Source organism: Arachis ipaensis, chromosome B5 (genome assembly GCF_059453495.1).
Source record: "Arachis ipaensis isolate K30076 ecotype BB chromosome B5, ASM5945349v1, whole genome shotgun sequence".
NCBI classification, from domain to species: Eukaryota; Viridiplantae; Streptophyta; class Magnoliopsida; order Fabales; family Fabaceae; genus Arachis; species Arachis ipaensis.
In genome coordinates, this window is record NC_142440.1 from 122,336,324 (window position 1) to 122,351,285 (window position 14,962).

Here is a 14,962-nt window from a genome sequence, read left to right on the forward strand (position 1 = left end):
AATTTAAACTTCATGACCACAGCCGAATAAGGAACCAGATTGATCAAGATTCTATCAACAGAATCAAGTAACATGGAAAGATAATCTAACTTGGATATTAAAAATGAGCCTATAACGTATATTTCAGCTCCCTTAACAAGTCAAGATTCTGTTGTAACTAGATTATTTTGGAAAAAAGACACTAACCTTTATCGTATATTGTATGACTAATTCACACAGCGATAATGTGTTCCTGTCCACCATCTGATCCAACATTTCATGCCTTGTATGGTATGATGAACGACGTTTTTGTCCCCCATGATAATGCGCGGGATTGATGCGTCGTTGAAAAGAACGAAAGCAAAATCACCCGAGTCTTTGTCCCTCCGAGGCATGACTGTCACCCTTTGAACCACATGACCAAACATGTTGCAGAAAAACTCAGCAATGCCATCTGCAGTGGGCATGGACTCTCGACCGAAGCATACGGTCAGTGTCTTTGGACGTTCCGCGTCATCCAGCTCCTTGCAGACGTACTTCTGCTTTCCCTTATCTTGCTCAATTTGCCTTCCTCCTTGTTGCATATGCAATCCTCGGCCATTGTTATGTCTACTCAATGCCTCTAGTGCAACCGATATGCACTGGTCCTGTGTGTTGAAACCCAGTAGTTCTTTAGGAGTCCTCTGGTACTCCAACCACACCGCATCCATCGTTATGTCGCCTAGAATTCTAGCGCAAATGGTAGATAGGGTATCGGGAATTAGAGTTAGGAGGACGGATCTCATTCTATGAACCTGGTATAACGTGAGCTCAGTTTTCAGCACGTGTCCGAGGGTTTCGAGTTTTCTGGAGTTCTCCACAACCCCAGAGAACTCCTGAGATAGTAGGCATTGCAAACAGATGACACATTCATCGGCAAGACTGTTCATAAACCAGCCTTCCTTTTTTATGGCTGTTTGCACAATACCATTCAGTCTCATTGTCTCCAGTGACAGTAGAAATGCCATGACCATCAGGGACTGTTTAACTTCGCGGTGAAGGACTTGCGTCAGGATCCTGAATGCAGTTCGATCGATTCCATGAAACATTTCCAAACATTTAATTGCCATGGTTGAGGGCTTCCTTCTAGTATCCATGTTGTATGGGTTAGAATTTGTAAGCATATAGTTTGTAGTTGTAGTTTTTTATGCTTAGACCACCTACTCATTTCCTCCTTCTTGTAGTCATGCAGCATGGTCTCCACTTTATTGCACCATCTTATTGCTCGTAGTCCTAGACTAACCATCACCTACCTAATTGGAATATTATTTAATGGCCTTAATTACATTGTATACATGTATATGATTTTATTGATACCACTAGGTGCGGTTTATAGTTTCTTCTTGAAAAAGAACATGTGATAACTTTATCTAGTAAGGCGAAATTGAAATTTAATTGCGTAAACAGCGCCATATTCTATGAATCATAACAGGTTATCTAGCATAGGCAGTAATAATTTTTGTATACTACATTATCGTTTAAGTTAGATGACTGAATAGATGTTACTAATTAATTCTCTAATAAAATTAATATTTATAGACCAAAATAAAAATAATATATTAAAAGTGGGAAACAATATTTTTAATTAAAACTAATAAAACATAAAATTTAGAGAGAAATAAGAATCATTAACAAAAAGTTAAATATTTATGTTGGTAGTAATTGAAATAAATGATTATCGTGTATATTGTTTGTTGTTTGCCGGTTTCCGGTTCAATGCGCACGGTTCAATATGTCCGGTCTAGTGACTAGATCTCAGACTGAATGGTCTTCGTGCCGATGGTTTGTTGTTTGGCGGTGTCCCATTCGATGTGTACGGTTTAGGGTTCACGAGTTAGTCAATAGGTCTTATCATGAATGGTTCTGTGTCTATGGTTTATCGTTTGGCGATTTCCGGTTCATCGTGGACGGCTTAGGGTTCACGGTTTGATCGCTTGGTCTTCTAGTGAACGGCTTCGTGTATATTGTCTATTGTTTGTCGGTTTCTGGTTAAATGCGCACGGTTCAATGTGTCCGGTGTAGTGACTAGATCTCAGACTTAATGGTCTTCGTGCCGATGGTTTATTGTTTGGCGGTTTTTGGTTCAACGTGTACGGTTTAGAGTTTGCGGTTAGGTCGTTAGGTCTTACGGTGAATGGTTATGTGCCTCTGGTTTATCGTTTGGCGGTTTTCGATTCAACGTGTACGGTTCAATGTGTACGAGTTAGTCAGTAGGTCTTATCATGAATGGTTTTGTGTCTATGGTTTATCGTTTGGCGGTTTTCGGTTCATCGTGGACGGTTTAGGGTTCGCGGTTTGATCGCTTGGTCTTCTAGTGAACGGCTTCGTGTATATTGTCTATTGTTTGCCAGTTTCCGGTTAAATGCGCACGGTTCAATGTGTCTGATGTAGTGACTAGATCTCAGACTTAATGGTCTTCGTGCCGATGGTTTATTGTTTGGCGGTTTCTGGTTCAACGTGTACGATTTAGAGTTTGCGGTTTGGTCGTTAGGTCTTACGGTGAATGGTTCTGTGCCTCTGGTTTATTGTTTGGCGGTTTTCGGTTCAACGTATACGGTTCAATGTGTACGAGTTAGTCAGTAGGTCTTATCATGAATGGTTCTGTGTCTATGGTTTATCATTTGGCGGTTTCCGGTTCATCGTGGACAGTTTAGGGTTCGCGGTTTGATCGCTAGGTCTTTCAGTGAACGGCTTCGTGTATATTGTTTATTGTTTGCCGGTTTCCGGTTAAATGCGCACGGTTCAATGTGTCCGGTGTAGCGACTAGATCTCAGACTGAATGGTCTTCGTGCCGATGGTTTATTGTTTGGCGGTTTCTGGTTTAACGTGTACGGTTTAGGGTTCGCGGTTTGGTCGTTAGGTCTTACGATGAATGGTTCTGTGCTCTGGTTTATCGTTTGGCAGTTTCCGGTTCAATGCGCACGGTTCAATGTGTACGAGTTAGTCAGTAGGTCATATCATGAATGGTTCTATGTCTATGGTTTATCGTTTGGCGGTTTCCGGTTCATCATGGTCGGTTTAGGGTTCGCGGTTCGTTCGCTAGGTCTTTTAATGAACGGCTTCGTGTCTATTGTTTGTTGTTTGCCGGTTTCCGGTTCAATACGCACGGTTCAATATGTCCGGTCTAATGACTAGATCTCAGACTGAATGGTCTTCGTGCCGATGGTTTGTTGTTTGGCGGTTTCCCGTTCGATGTGTACGGTTTAGGGTTCACGAGTTAGTCAATAGGTCTTATCATGAATGGTTCTGTGTCAATGGTTTATCGTTTGGCGGTTTCCGGTTCATTGTGGACGGTTTAGGGTTTGCGGTTTGATCGCTTGGTCTTCTAGTGAATGGCTTCGTGTATATTGTCTATTGTTTGCTGGTTTTCGGTTAAATGTGCACGGCTCAATGTGTCCGGTGTAGTGACTAGATCTCAGACTTAATGGTCTTCGTGCCGATAGTTTATTGTTTGGCAGTTTCTGGTTCAACGTGTACGATTTAGAGTTCGCGGTTTGGTCGTTAGGTCTTACGGTGAATTGTTCTGTGCCTCTGGTTTATCGTTTGGCGGTTTCTGGTTCAACGTGTACGGTTCAATGTGTACGAGTTAGTCAGTAGGTCTTATCATGAATGGTTCTGTGTCTATGGTTTATCGTTTGGCGATTTCCGGTTCATCGTGGACGGTTTAGGGTTTGCGGTTTGATCGCTAGGTCTTTCAGTGAACGGCTTCGTGTATATTGTTTATTGTTTGCCGGTTTCCAGTTAAATGCGCACGGTTCAATGTGTCCGGTGTAGCGACTAGATCTCAGACTGAATGGTCTTCGTGCCGATGGTTTATTGTTTGGCGGTTTCTGGTTCAACGTGTACGGTTTAGGGTTCGCGGTTTGGTCGTTAGGTCTTACGGTGAATGGTTCTGTGCCTCTGGTTTATCGTTTGGCAGTTTCCGGTTCAATGCGCACGGTTCAATGTGTACGAGTTAGTCAGTAGGTCATATCATGAATAGTTCTATGTCTATGGTTTATCGTTTGGCGGTTTCCGGTTCATCATGGACGGTTTAGGGTTCGCGGTTTGTTCGCTAAGTCTTTTAATGAACGGCTTCATGTCTATTGTTTGTTGTTTGCCGGTTTCCGGTTCAATGTGCACGGTTCAATATGTCCAGTCTAGTGACTAGATCTCAGACTGAATGGTCTTCGTGCCGATGGTTTGTTGTTTGGCAGTTTCCCGTTCGATGTGTACGGTTTAGGGTTCACGAGTTAGTCAATAGGTCTTATCATGAATGGTTCTGTGTCTATGGTTTATCGTTTGGCGGTTTCCGGTACATCGTGGACGGTTTAGGGTTCGCGATTTGATCGCTTGGTCTTCTAGTGAACGGCTTCGTGTATATTGTCTATTGTTTGCCGGTTTTCGGTTAAATGCGCACGGCTCAATGTGTCCGGTGTAGTGACTAGATCCAGACTTAAGGGTCTTCCTGCCGATGGTTTATTGTTTGGCGGTTTCTGGTTCAACATGTACGGTTTAGAGTTCGCGGTTTGGTCGTTAGGTCTTACGGTGAATGGTTCTGTGCCTCTGGTTTATCCTTTGGCGGTTTTCGGTTCAACGTGTACGGTTCAATGTGTACGAGTTAGTCAGTAGGTCTTATCATGAATGGTTCTGTGTCTATGGTTTATCGTTTCGCGGTTTTTGGTTCATCGTGGACGGTTTAGGGTTCGCGGTTTGATCGCTTGGTCTTCTAGTGAACGGCTTCGTGTATATTGTCTATTGTTTGCCGGTTTATGGTTAAATGCGCACGGTTCAATGTGTCCGGTGTAGTGACTAGATCTCAGACTTAATGGTCTTCGTGCCGATGGTTTATTATTTGGCAGTTTCTGGTTCAACGTGTACGGTTTAGAGTTCGCAGTTTGGTCGTTAGGTCTTACGGTGAATGGTTCTGTGCCTCTGGTTTATCGTTTGGCGGTTTTCGGTTCAACGTGTACGGTTCAATGTGTACGAGTTAGTCAGTAGGTCTTAACATGAAAGTTTCTGTGTCTATGGTTTATCGTTTGGCGGTTTCCGGTTCATCGTGGACGGTTTAGGGTTCGCGGTTTGATCGCTAGGTCTTTCAGTGAACGGCTTCGTGTATATTGTTTATTGTTTGCTAGTTTCCGGTTAAATGCGCACGGTTCAATGTGTCCGGTGTAGCGACTAGATCTCAGACTGAATGGTTTTCGTGCCGATGGTTTATTGTTTGGCGGTTTCTGGTTCAACGTGTACGGTTTAGGGTTCGCGGTTTGGTCGTTAGGTCTTATGGTGAATGGTTCTGTGCCTCTGGTTTATCGTTTGGCGGTTTCCGGTTCAATGCGCACTGTTCAATGTGTACGAGTTAGTCAGTAGGTCATATCATGAATGGTTCTGTGTCTATGGTTTATCGTTTGGTGGTTTCCGGTTCATCGTGGACGGTTTAGGGTTCGCGGTTTGTTCGCTAGGTCTTTAAATGAACGGCTTCGTGTCTATTGTTTGTTGTTTGCCAGCTTCTGGTTCAATGCGCACGGTTCAATATGTCCGGTCTAGTGACTAGATCTCAGACTGAATGGTCTTCGTGCCGATGGTTTGTTGTTTGGCGGTTTTCCGTTCGATGTGTATGGTTTAGGGTTCACGAGTTAGTCAATAGGTCTTATCATGAATGGTTCTGTGTCAATGGTTTATCCTTTGGCGGTTTCCGGTTCATCGTGGACGGTTTAGGGTTCGCGGTTTGATCGCTTGGTCTTCTAGTGAACGGCTTCGTGTATATTGTCTATTGTTTGCCGGATTCCGGTTAAATGCGCACGGTTCAATGTGTCCGGTGTAGTGACTAGATCTCAGACTTAATGGTCTTCGTGTCGATGGTTTATTGTTTGGCGGTTTCTGGTTCAACGTGTACGGTTTAGAGTTCGCGGTTTGGTCGTTAGGTCTTACGGTGAATGGTTCTGTGCCTCTGGTTTATCGTTTGGCGGTTTCCGGTTCAATGTGTACGAGTTAGTCAGTAGGTCTTATCATGAATGGTTCTGTGTCTATGGTTTATCGTTTGGCGGTTTCCGGTTCATCGTGGATGGTTTAGGGTTCGCGGTTTGATCGCTAGGTCTTTCAGTGAACGGCTTCGTGTATATTGTTTATTGTTTGCCGGTTTCCGGTTAAATGCGCACGGTTCAATGTGTTCGGTGTAGCGACTAGATCTCAGACTGAATGGTCTTCGTGCCGATAGTTTATTGTTTGGCGGTTTCTGGTTCAATGTGTACGGTTTAGGGTTCGCGGTTTGGTCATTAGGTCTTACGGTGAATGGTTCTGTGCCTCTGGTTTATCGTTTGGCAGTTCCGATTCAATGCGCACGGTTCAATACGTACGAGTTAGTCAGTAGGTCATATCATGAATGGTTCTGTGTCTATGGTTTATCGTTTGGCGGTTTTCGGTTCATCGTGGACGGTTTAGGGTTCGCGGTTTGTTCGCTAGGTCTTTTAATGAACGGCTTCGTGTCTATTGTTTGTTGTTTGCCGGTTTCCGGTTCAATGCGCACGGTTCAATATGTCCGGTCTAGTGACTAGATCTCAGACTGAATGGTCTTCGTGCCGATGGTTTGTTGTTTGGCGGTTTCCCGTTCGATGTGTACGGTTTAGGGTTCACGAGTTAGTCAATAGGTCTTATCGTGAATGGTTCTGTGTCTATGGTTTATCGTTTGGCGGTTTCCGGTTCATCGTGGACGGTTTAGGGTTCACGGTTTGATCGCTTGGTCTTCTAGTGAACGGCTTCGTGTATATTGTCTATTGCTTGCCGGTTTCCGGTTAAATACGCACGGCTCAATGTGTCCGGTATAGTGACTAGATCTCAGACTTAATGGTCTTCGTGCCGATGGTTTATTGTTTGGCGGTTTCTGGTTCAACATGTACGGTTTAGAGTTCGCGGTTTGGTCGTTAGGTCTTACGGTGAATGGTTCTGTGCCTCTGGTTTATCGTTTGGCGGTTTTCGGTTCAACATGTACGGTTCAATGTGTACGAGTTAGTCAGTAGGTCTTATCATGAATGGTTCTGTGTCTATGGTTTATCGTTTGGCGGTTTCCGGTTCATCGTGGACGGTTTAGGGTTCGCGGTTTGATCGCTTGGTCTTCTAGTGAACGGCTTCGTGTATATTGTCTATTGTTTGCCGGTTTTTGGTTAAATGCGCACGGTTCAATGTGTCCGGTGTAGTGACTAGATCTCAGACTTAATGGTCTTCGTGCCGATGGTTTATTGTTTGGCGGTTTCTGGTTCAACGTGTACGGTTTAAAGTTCGCGGTTTGGTCGTTAGGTCTTACGGTGAATGGTTCTGTGCCTCTGGTTTATCGTTTGGCGGTTTTCGGTTCAACGTGTACGGTTCAATGTGTACGATTTAGTCAGTAGGTCTTATCATGAATGGTTCTGTGTCTATGGTTTATCGTTTGGCGGTTTTCGGTTCATCGTGGACGGTTTAGGGTTCGTGGTTTGATCGCTATGTCTTTCAGTGAACGGCTTCGTGTATATTGTTTATTGTTTGCCGGTTTCCGGTTAAATGCGCACGGTTCAATGTGTCCGATGTAGTGACTAGATCTCAGACTTAATGGTCTTCGTGCCGATGGTTTATTGTTTGGCAGTTTCTGGTTCAACGTGTACGGTTTAGGGTTCGCGGATTGGTCGTTAGGTCTTACGGTGAATGGTTCTGTGCCTCTGGTTTATCGTTTGCCGGTTTCCGGTTCAATGCACATGGTCCAATATTAGTTTTTATGATTTTTTTGCTTATTTTTTGTTCACATCAATTCTGTTTTTTCTATCTTTTATTACATTGTATTTATGTTGCGTATGAAATTTTTTATTTTTTATTCTAATAAATTTTATTTAATTTTTATTGTATTTTTTTGTTCATATGATACATGTTGTTGGTTTTATCAAATTTTTATTATTTTTTTATCTGTATGTTATTTTTCATATGCTTTGATGTACTCTAGCTTTGTTTTGTATAAAATTGATTTTGCAAACTTGATTTTGATGAAAAGTAAGTTTGTGTTAAAGTGATTTATGTTTGGTAATCTTTATATCAAAATGGTTTATAGTAAAGTAAATATTGTTTGGATTACACTACTCAAAATTACTTTTAGATAAAAAATTACTAAAATAGACATCTTATTAAATAAGTTTTTTATATTATTCTATTATTTTAATTTAGATATTTAAATAAGTATTATTAATTAATTTTATAATAAAATTAATATTTACTTACTAAAATAAAAATAATATATAAAAATTGATAAAATATATTTTTATATCAAAAGCAAAAATAATATATGAAAAATATATCAAAATATACTTTATTAAATTATATTACTTATAATTTTTTTAAAACTCTCAATACTCTTTTATTTAATACTATTTTAAACTATAAATTTTTAATTATTCATGACTTTATTCTTAGTTATAATTAGTTTTTAATATTTTATTCTTTTTAATGGGATCAGTAATTTATATTATAACAAAAATATAATAAATTAATATACAAGAATTACATTTACAGATTTTAACAAAGCCAAACAAAAATATTTTTTTTACAAAATCAAAAGTAAAAATTTAATAAAAAAATATAATTATATATTTAAAATATTTGATTACTAAAGAGATTACAAGCAATTTACTAAAGGGTAGAATTGATAAAACAAAATAAATCCAGTCCTAACGTGATTATCTAAACGCAGAAGCTACAATTTCCAGCTTCTTATAAACGGACGTTAAAAACCTAAAATCATGTTGGCGTATAAAGAAAAAAAAGCACCCAAACAAAAAGAGAAAGCGTTCAATGCACTCAAATGTGCTTCTCTTCCTTCTAACGCAAAATCAAACACACCCATAATGGTTCCAGTTTTAGAGTGAGTAAATCCAATGTTATGATACTAAAGATTATACTAAAAAAGTTCCAAACACATTACTAATAGTTAGTTTTAAGTTTCGTTATTATCTTTCGGGGAAGGAAGTGCTTTGCGATGAGGGATGGGAAGTTCAGTCTCCTATAAATGATAGGCAACGTGCCTAAAGGTGGAAAGCAAAAAAGTCATTAGGCAATAAATTAGGGTGCACCATAAGTTAGATGATGAGTGACCATGACAAACGAAAAATCAAAGATCTGTGTGGGAGACAGGTAATGGTATACACATAGTTAATGAAAAGGAATATAACTCATAGGAAATGGAATAAAAATTCCCCTTTTCTCGAGCTAACAGCAAATACGTGTATTATTTTCATGCTAACCTTTTCGAGTGTTTAGCCGTCGCATTAAACTTTGTTGCGGACTAAATCTTTGACCGAGTGTGTGAAACAACAATAGATAACAACAAACACAATTCTGATATTGAGCATATTACTTTATGAGCAACTTAATGGAGACAAGCATTCATTACGAAAATTAAAACAAGTCTTCCAGTAACCGATTGGTAAAAGAAAAAAAAATATACGGTTACCAGAAAATGTTTAATAGCTTTGACTACAGAAAAGGAAATTAAACAAATGTATTGAGCTGAATAACTTCAAATAGATTTAAAGGATCGATACCTTGACTAAACGGAACTAATTTAAAAAAAAAAGGTTGGAGCCTTATCTTTTACCAATCAGAAAAAAGATTTTTATGTAAATTATAATTTTACTCAAAAATTTAGGAATATAAACTCTGGAAACGTAAACTGCCTCATATATTAGAGGTCTATAGCCAAATATCACTCAATTGTCAAAACTCCTTTGAATAGTAGGGACAAGCTACCGTGTTTGTTATTCTTTTAAGAAATTGTGCTTGCTAGTGGAGTGCAACTCATTAACTGAACATGTTGCAATATTTTTCATGTTTTTTTTAAATAAAAAAATTAAACAGCTAAAACACCCAATGGCTGCCAGAGGAAAGCGACGCTCAACACAAAAAATAGAAAAGGGAGACAACGAAGCCAAAAAAGAACAAAGTAGAAAGATCTTAAGAAAAGTTGTCGACAAGGAAGTGATAGAACTGTCATCAAGGTTAGAATTAAATTACATTTCGAGAAACTAGTGAAGTCCTTTTATAACGATTCCGAGTATAAAGTATTCATATTTTTAAGTTTTGTTTCTCATAGTCTCCGAGGAAGCACCATGCATGACCAGCGACTGCATGTAAATTTTAACGGTGGAGCCAGCAAAGAGATAGGCGACGACTTCGGTAAAACTACAGTCGTAGAACCTTCCCTAAAAGAAGTGGTAACGCAAATGTCGACGATGATGAATACACTTTCAAACCTGATTGCTTCCCAGACCAAGACGTGTTATCCTGTGTTTGGAACTATGCCACAAACGATCAATCTTCGGAATGGGCCGCCCGATAACTTCAACCCCAAAGTAATGCCTGTGATCATGAGCGGATTCAGCATGCCATCCGGTAATCTTGAGAGGAATCTGGATTCCTCCAAGAAGATTAGATCCAACATGTCAAGCATTCATCAAGCCGCGGATTCAATATCGCATATGGCTACAAAGTGTTGTTCAATGTCTCCGAAGTGTGAACAGACACCGCCAGATGATTATGTTATTCGCCGAAGTTTGTTCAGCGATGATGGTACTGGAAAGAAGACAGCTACAGAACCAGTTATAACGAGTAGCTTAGACAAGGCTGTATATGTTAGCTACTTCAACCCGACTGACAGAAAATTGCCACTAGCAAAGGAAACCGCAAAGATACCTGCGGTGGGTTATATCATGTTAAGTATGTGTTAGAGATTTGTTGTGCTGGTTTACTATTAATAACTAACGGCTTAGTTTTCGTTGTATCAGTGGAAGCCTGTTCTGTTCCGTCCCCCAGCTGAGACGGCACTGTGCAAGGACAAAGTTTCAGTCGTAACCTATGTCTTTGGTTCAGATCTGGAGGATGAAGAACTGAATTCGAAGATAATTTCACAGACAAACTTGTGGCACGCTAATAGGAGAGTCATGTATACTCTACTGCTAAACAAACCATTGGTGGACGAGGTATGGATTTTTCAGTCATTAGCCTTCGTTAATTTCATAACCGAAACTCCCAACATATAAAATAATTTTAACAAGGGAATATATGTTTATATTTGTTCTTATTGGCCGTCAATCAACGAACGCTGAAGCAGATCATAAACCTCACATCAAGCATGCTCATGTGTGATGCACGCAAGGACACCGGTTTTCCCTGCTTGTGGTTTTTACCCACTACATTTTCGGTGAGTGTAAACCAATAAAAGGATCTCCATATCCTGGTTTCCATTGATCTTATACATGTTTATGAAAAATCAAATTTCAGCAATTTTCCCTTAATTGGACTCACTCCCCAAAGACTTTGAAACGCTATTACGCTGAGGAATATATGGGAGAGTTTGAGTCGTTATGCAAGGTAACTTTCTAATTTAATTCTCGTAATAGATGATAATGTAAATAAAAAACGCTTATTCCAGTATAACTTATTTGTGTATATTTTTGATAGATTTTTGTTCCAATGAATGAGGATAACATGCACTGGTACCTGCTTGTAATTGATATAGAAAAAAGACACCTAATATTATTGGATTCTAAACCATGCGTCTCAAGCAGAACCAGGCGCCGTCGTTGTGCGAAACTAATGGTAGTGTTGCAAAATTTCTAATAGGCGGAAATAGATTCTAAATTGATTGAACAGACACCAGAGTTGACACCTGAATTAAATTTTACTTTAATTACAGGCACTGTTTATTGAGGAGATGCTTGATGACTCCACATTCTATGCTAACCAAACAACACACAGACCAGTAATTTCAGAGTATCCTATAATACACCCTGCAGAAATTGGCGAGCAGAACGATGACTCGTAAGAAACTTTACAAGTTATTATTGATTGTTGAGTTCTGACTTACTGAGATGCATCAATGAATTTGCTAACGTGTGATGAATACATTTTTTCCTTAGAAATTAAGTTGGTTATAGACTTCAATAAACTTTTTTTACATATCCAAGGAATGATTGTGGAGTTTGGGTGACAACCTGGATGAGGGAGTGCCAATGGAGGAGTAACTACAATATTAAGGTAGTTATAAAATAAAATTGGTTTCATGGTTTCATATATTATCTCAAAATTTTAGTCTAACCTATGCGTCTGAATTCTTTTGTTTTTTTCTCCTAGGTAAATGATAGCACTAGATTACGGCTGGCTATTGATCTGGTCATGAATCCGTTCAATTTGAAATCCCAGGAAGTCCTTGAGGCAGCAAAGAAATACTACAACGAAATATCTAAAAAGGAAGAGCGATTGGTTAAGGGGTTAGGAAGTATGCTCTGAGTTATTTATACCTAAGGCATTGAAATAATTGTGTCCATTGCATAGACTTTTAATACTATAATGCTTGCAATAAGTTATTCTGGTTATGTTATTTTAAGTACGTTCTGTTAATTTTTGATTGACGTTCTGTGTTGCGTTTACTGATTGGGAAAAAGCTACTGGGTCGTAAAAAATATGATTATGTTATTTGAAGTACTTTATGTTAATTTATGAATGGAACAGCACATTCTGATATGTTAATAAAGAAAGGTTTGCATGATTTACTATATTTTGTCAAGCAATTTAGTAAACAAGATTTCAATAATTTACCAAAATATGAACACGATATTAAACTTATTATATTTTTTTAATTTTATTATGTGTAACCTTCGTTATGTTTATTCAACTAGTGATACGTATACCAATTAATGGTTATTAAACTGTATTTACCTTTACCAAAGCATGAGTAATACAATTCAAATAGAGTTTATTATGTGTATTTATTATTTAGTTTAGATTTACGAAAAGGTTTGATTAGTGATGAGGTTTGAATCCTAATGGATGGCTTCGATATATCCCTTCAACTTCATTTCCAACCGGTGTGACGTCTGGTTTTACCCTCTTTAAAAGTAAAACTTGACTTCCTAGAGAAAATCATTTGACAACACCATTGTAAACCCTCTCCTAATTCACTCACCGCCCCTATCAAATTCAGAGACTAGTCACTAATAGTAGCAATCAAAGATGGAGCCAGAATTCAGGTAAGCAGATAACTATTTTTTTTCTTTTTGTTAACTATTTTTTCCACACACATGACCATCTGTCCTTGCATGGTTTGTTCTTTTTAACATCGATTACTTCTCAAGTTTCGCTTCTGTCCTTCCATGGTTTCTTATTCTTAACAATACTGACTTTTCAACATTTGGTTCGTGGTGGCTACCGTCTAGTTACGTCAGTGCCTTAAGGAACGTGAGAAGATGCCCTGACCAGACTTTCGTTATAAACCTATTCCCAACAGATGTAAGCTTACTTCCGGCGCCGTAGACGCCACTTCTCTTTACGTTTTTTGAACTAATTTTTTTCAAAATGTGTTTAACATCTAATTTTGTTTATCTGACTATAGGAAGATGTAAGGATTCCACAGTACATTGTACGACACTTTTCGTTCTTCACAACCAGTGATCTGTACTCAATAGACAGACAAGACAACTGTCTCCATATCCACCCAACTAGAGACGGTGATAACTACTGGATCAACGCAGCCGACATGGGGAGTATAAGATCTCTCTTTCGACCAACTCCATGGCTTATGCTGGAACTCAGTTACGTAGGTTGGGGTATTTTCCACATGCTTGCATGGGACCATACTCGTTCGGTAGAAATGCCCAGAGCCGTTGATGAGATATATTCCTCCAACGTATTGCCAGACCAAATCATACACTGGCTGGCGGACAGATGCAACGTACACTTCAACAAGGATGAACAGGTGGCTGCGTTTGAGACCGAAATGTTACTACGCCGGCAGCATCGGAGGCAAGACGGTTCACCACCGCGTTCTCACGAGTCAAGGTAACAATAACTTGTTTACTTGGGAAAGTAACTCTACATACTTTATTATATTCGTTGTTGTATAATAAATTATCCGAAATTACTGCAGGTTCAACCACCGTCAACAGGGGGGAGGTGCAGTAGCAGGACCTAGTAGGAGGGCAAGGGCAGGACCTAATAGGAGGTATGGAAGAAATTCGTCATCTGACTCTTCCGACTCGTCTGTGGACCAGATAGTACCATCATCGTAGGACAAACGGCGACAAATTAATTTGTTTAAGGTTTATTGGTGAAATAATGTTTTGTAGTAGTGTTTCGGTAGCGATGTCTATATGTACATGTTTACTTTTGTGGAAATCTTCGATTAGTATTCTGTTTAATAACTTTGATTTTCTGAATGTTAATTATGGTGTTGGACTTCGTTATTTTGTTAATGTATATACATCTATGGGTTTATTTTTTATCAAGTCTCACACAAGTCTACCATCAGAAGTATTTTTTTATTCCGGTCATTATTTGTAAGTAAATCTGGTAACAACGACTTTTTTACCGTTTGGAAAACTTGAATGTTGTTTACCTGTGGCTGCATGGATGAAGGTGTGGCAGTGGTAGCTTGTAGCATCCTAATTAAGTATTGGAATGACTTTATGCTGCATCTGCGGAAATAATTAATTTGGGAGTAACATGGTTTTCTTTAGGATGAGGGGTTGTAATGTTGTGATAAGGCAAACAAAATTGGAAATCAAGTAAACATATTAGTGAGTATATCAGCAAATTAAAACTTAATAGGGAAAATTTGTGGCTGCTTCTAATTTCAAACTGGAAAACAAAAAATCAAAGATAATTTTATTGGAGTATGTTGGAATTCCAACTGAATTTATTTACTAGGGTAGGCAAAAACTTGGGAAGACGAGTCAAATTTAATGGTACTAAACACCTAGTTCAAACAGGTTAGGATAACACCGGTAAATACAATATTCTGCCTCATCAATTCTCGTTGGATGCTGCATCTCACACAATTAATAAGTTAGACTAATTTAGGTTCATTACTTAAAAGAGAGCAACAGACTTCAACAATTCAAAAACTACAAAGTAAACACAACCGAAAACCAAGATTACGAAACGCGCGTCTAGTAAA

The 14,962-nt window shown here is 39.0% G+C and overlaps 1 protein-coding gene across 1 annotated transcript; it reads right to left on the bottom strand.

The window, feature by feature from the left end:
- Nucleotides 1-206: 206 nt before the first annotated feature.
- Nucleotides 207-1,115, bottom strand: LOC107640899 (uncharacterized). Its single transcript, XM_016344401.2, has one exon. The coding sequence runs from the start codon at nucleotides 1,113-1,115 to the stop codon at nucleotides 207-209; it is 909 nt and encodes a 302-aa protein (XP_016199887.1).
- Between the last annotated feature and the right edge of the window lie 13,847 nt (nucleotides 1,116-14,962).

Excerpts from the sequence above, each read along its gene's own strand:
- LOC107640899 (XM_016344401.2), bottom strand. The coding sequence starts at position 1,115 with ATGGATACTAGAAGGAAGCCCTCAACCATGGCAATTAAATGTTTGGAA.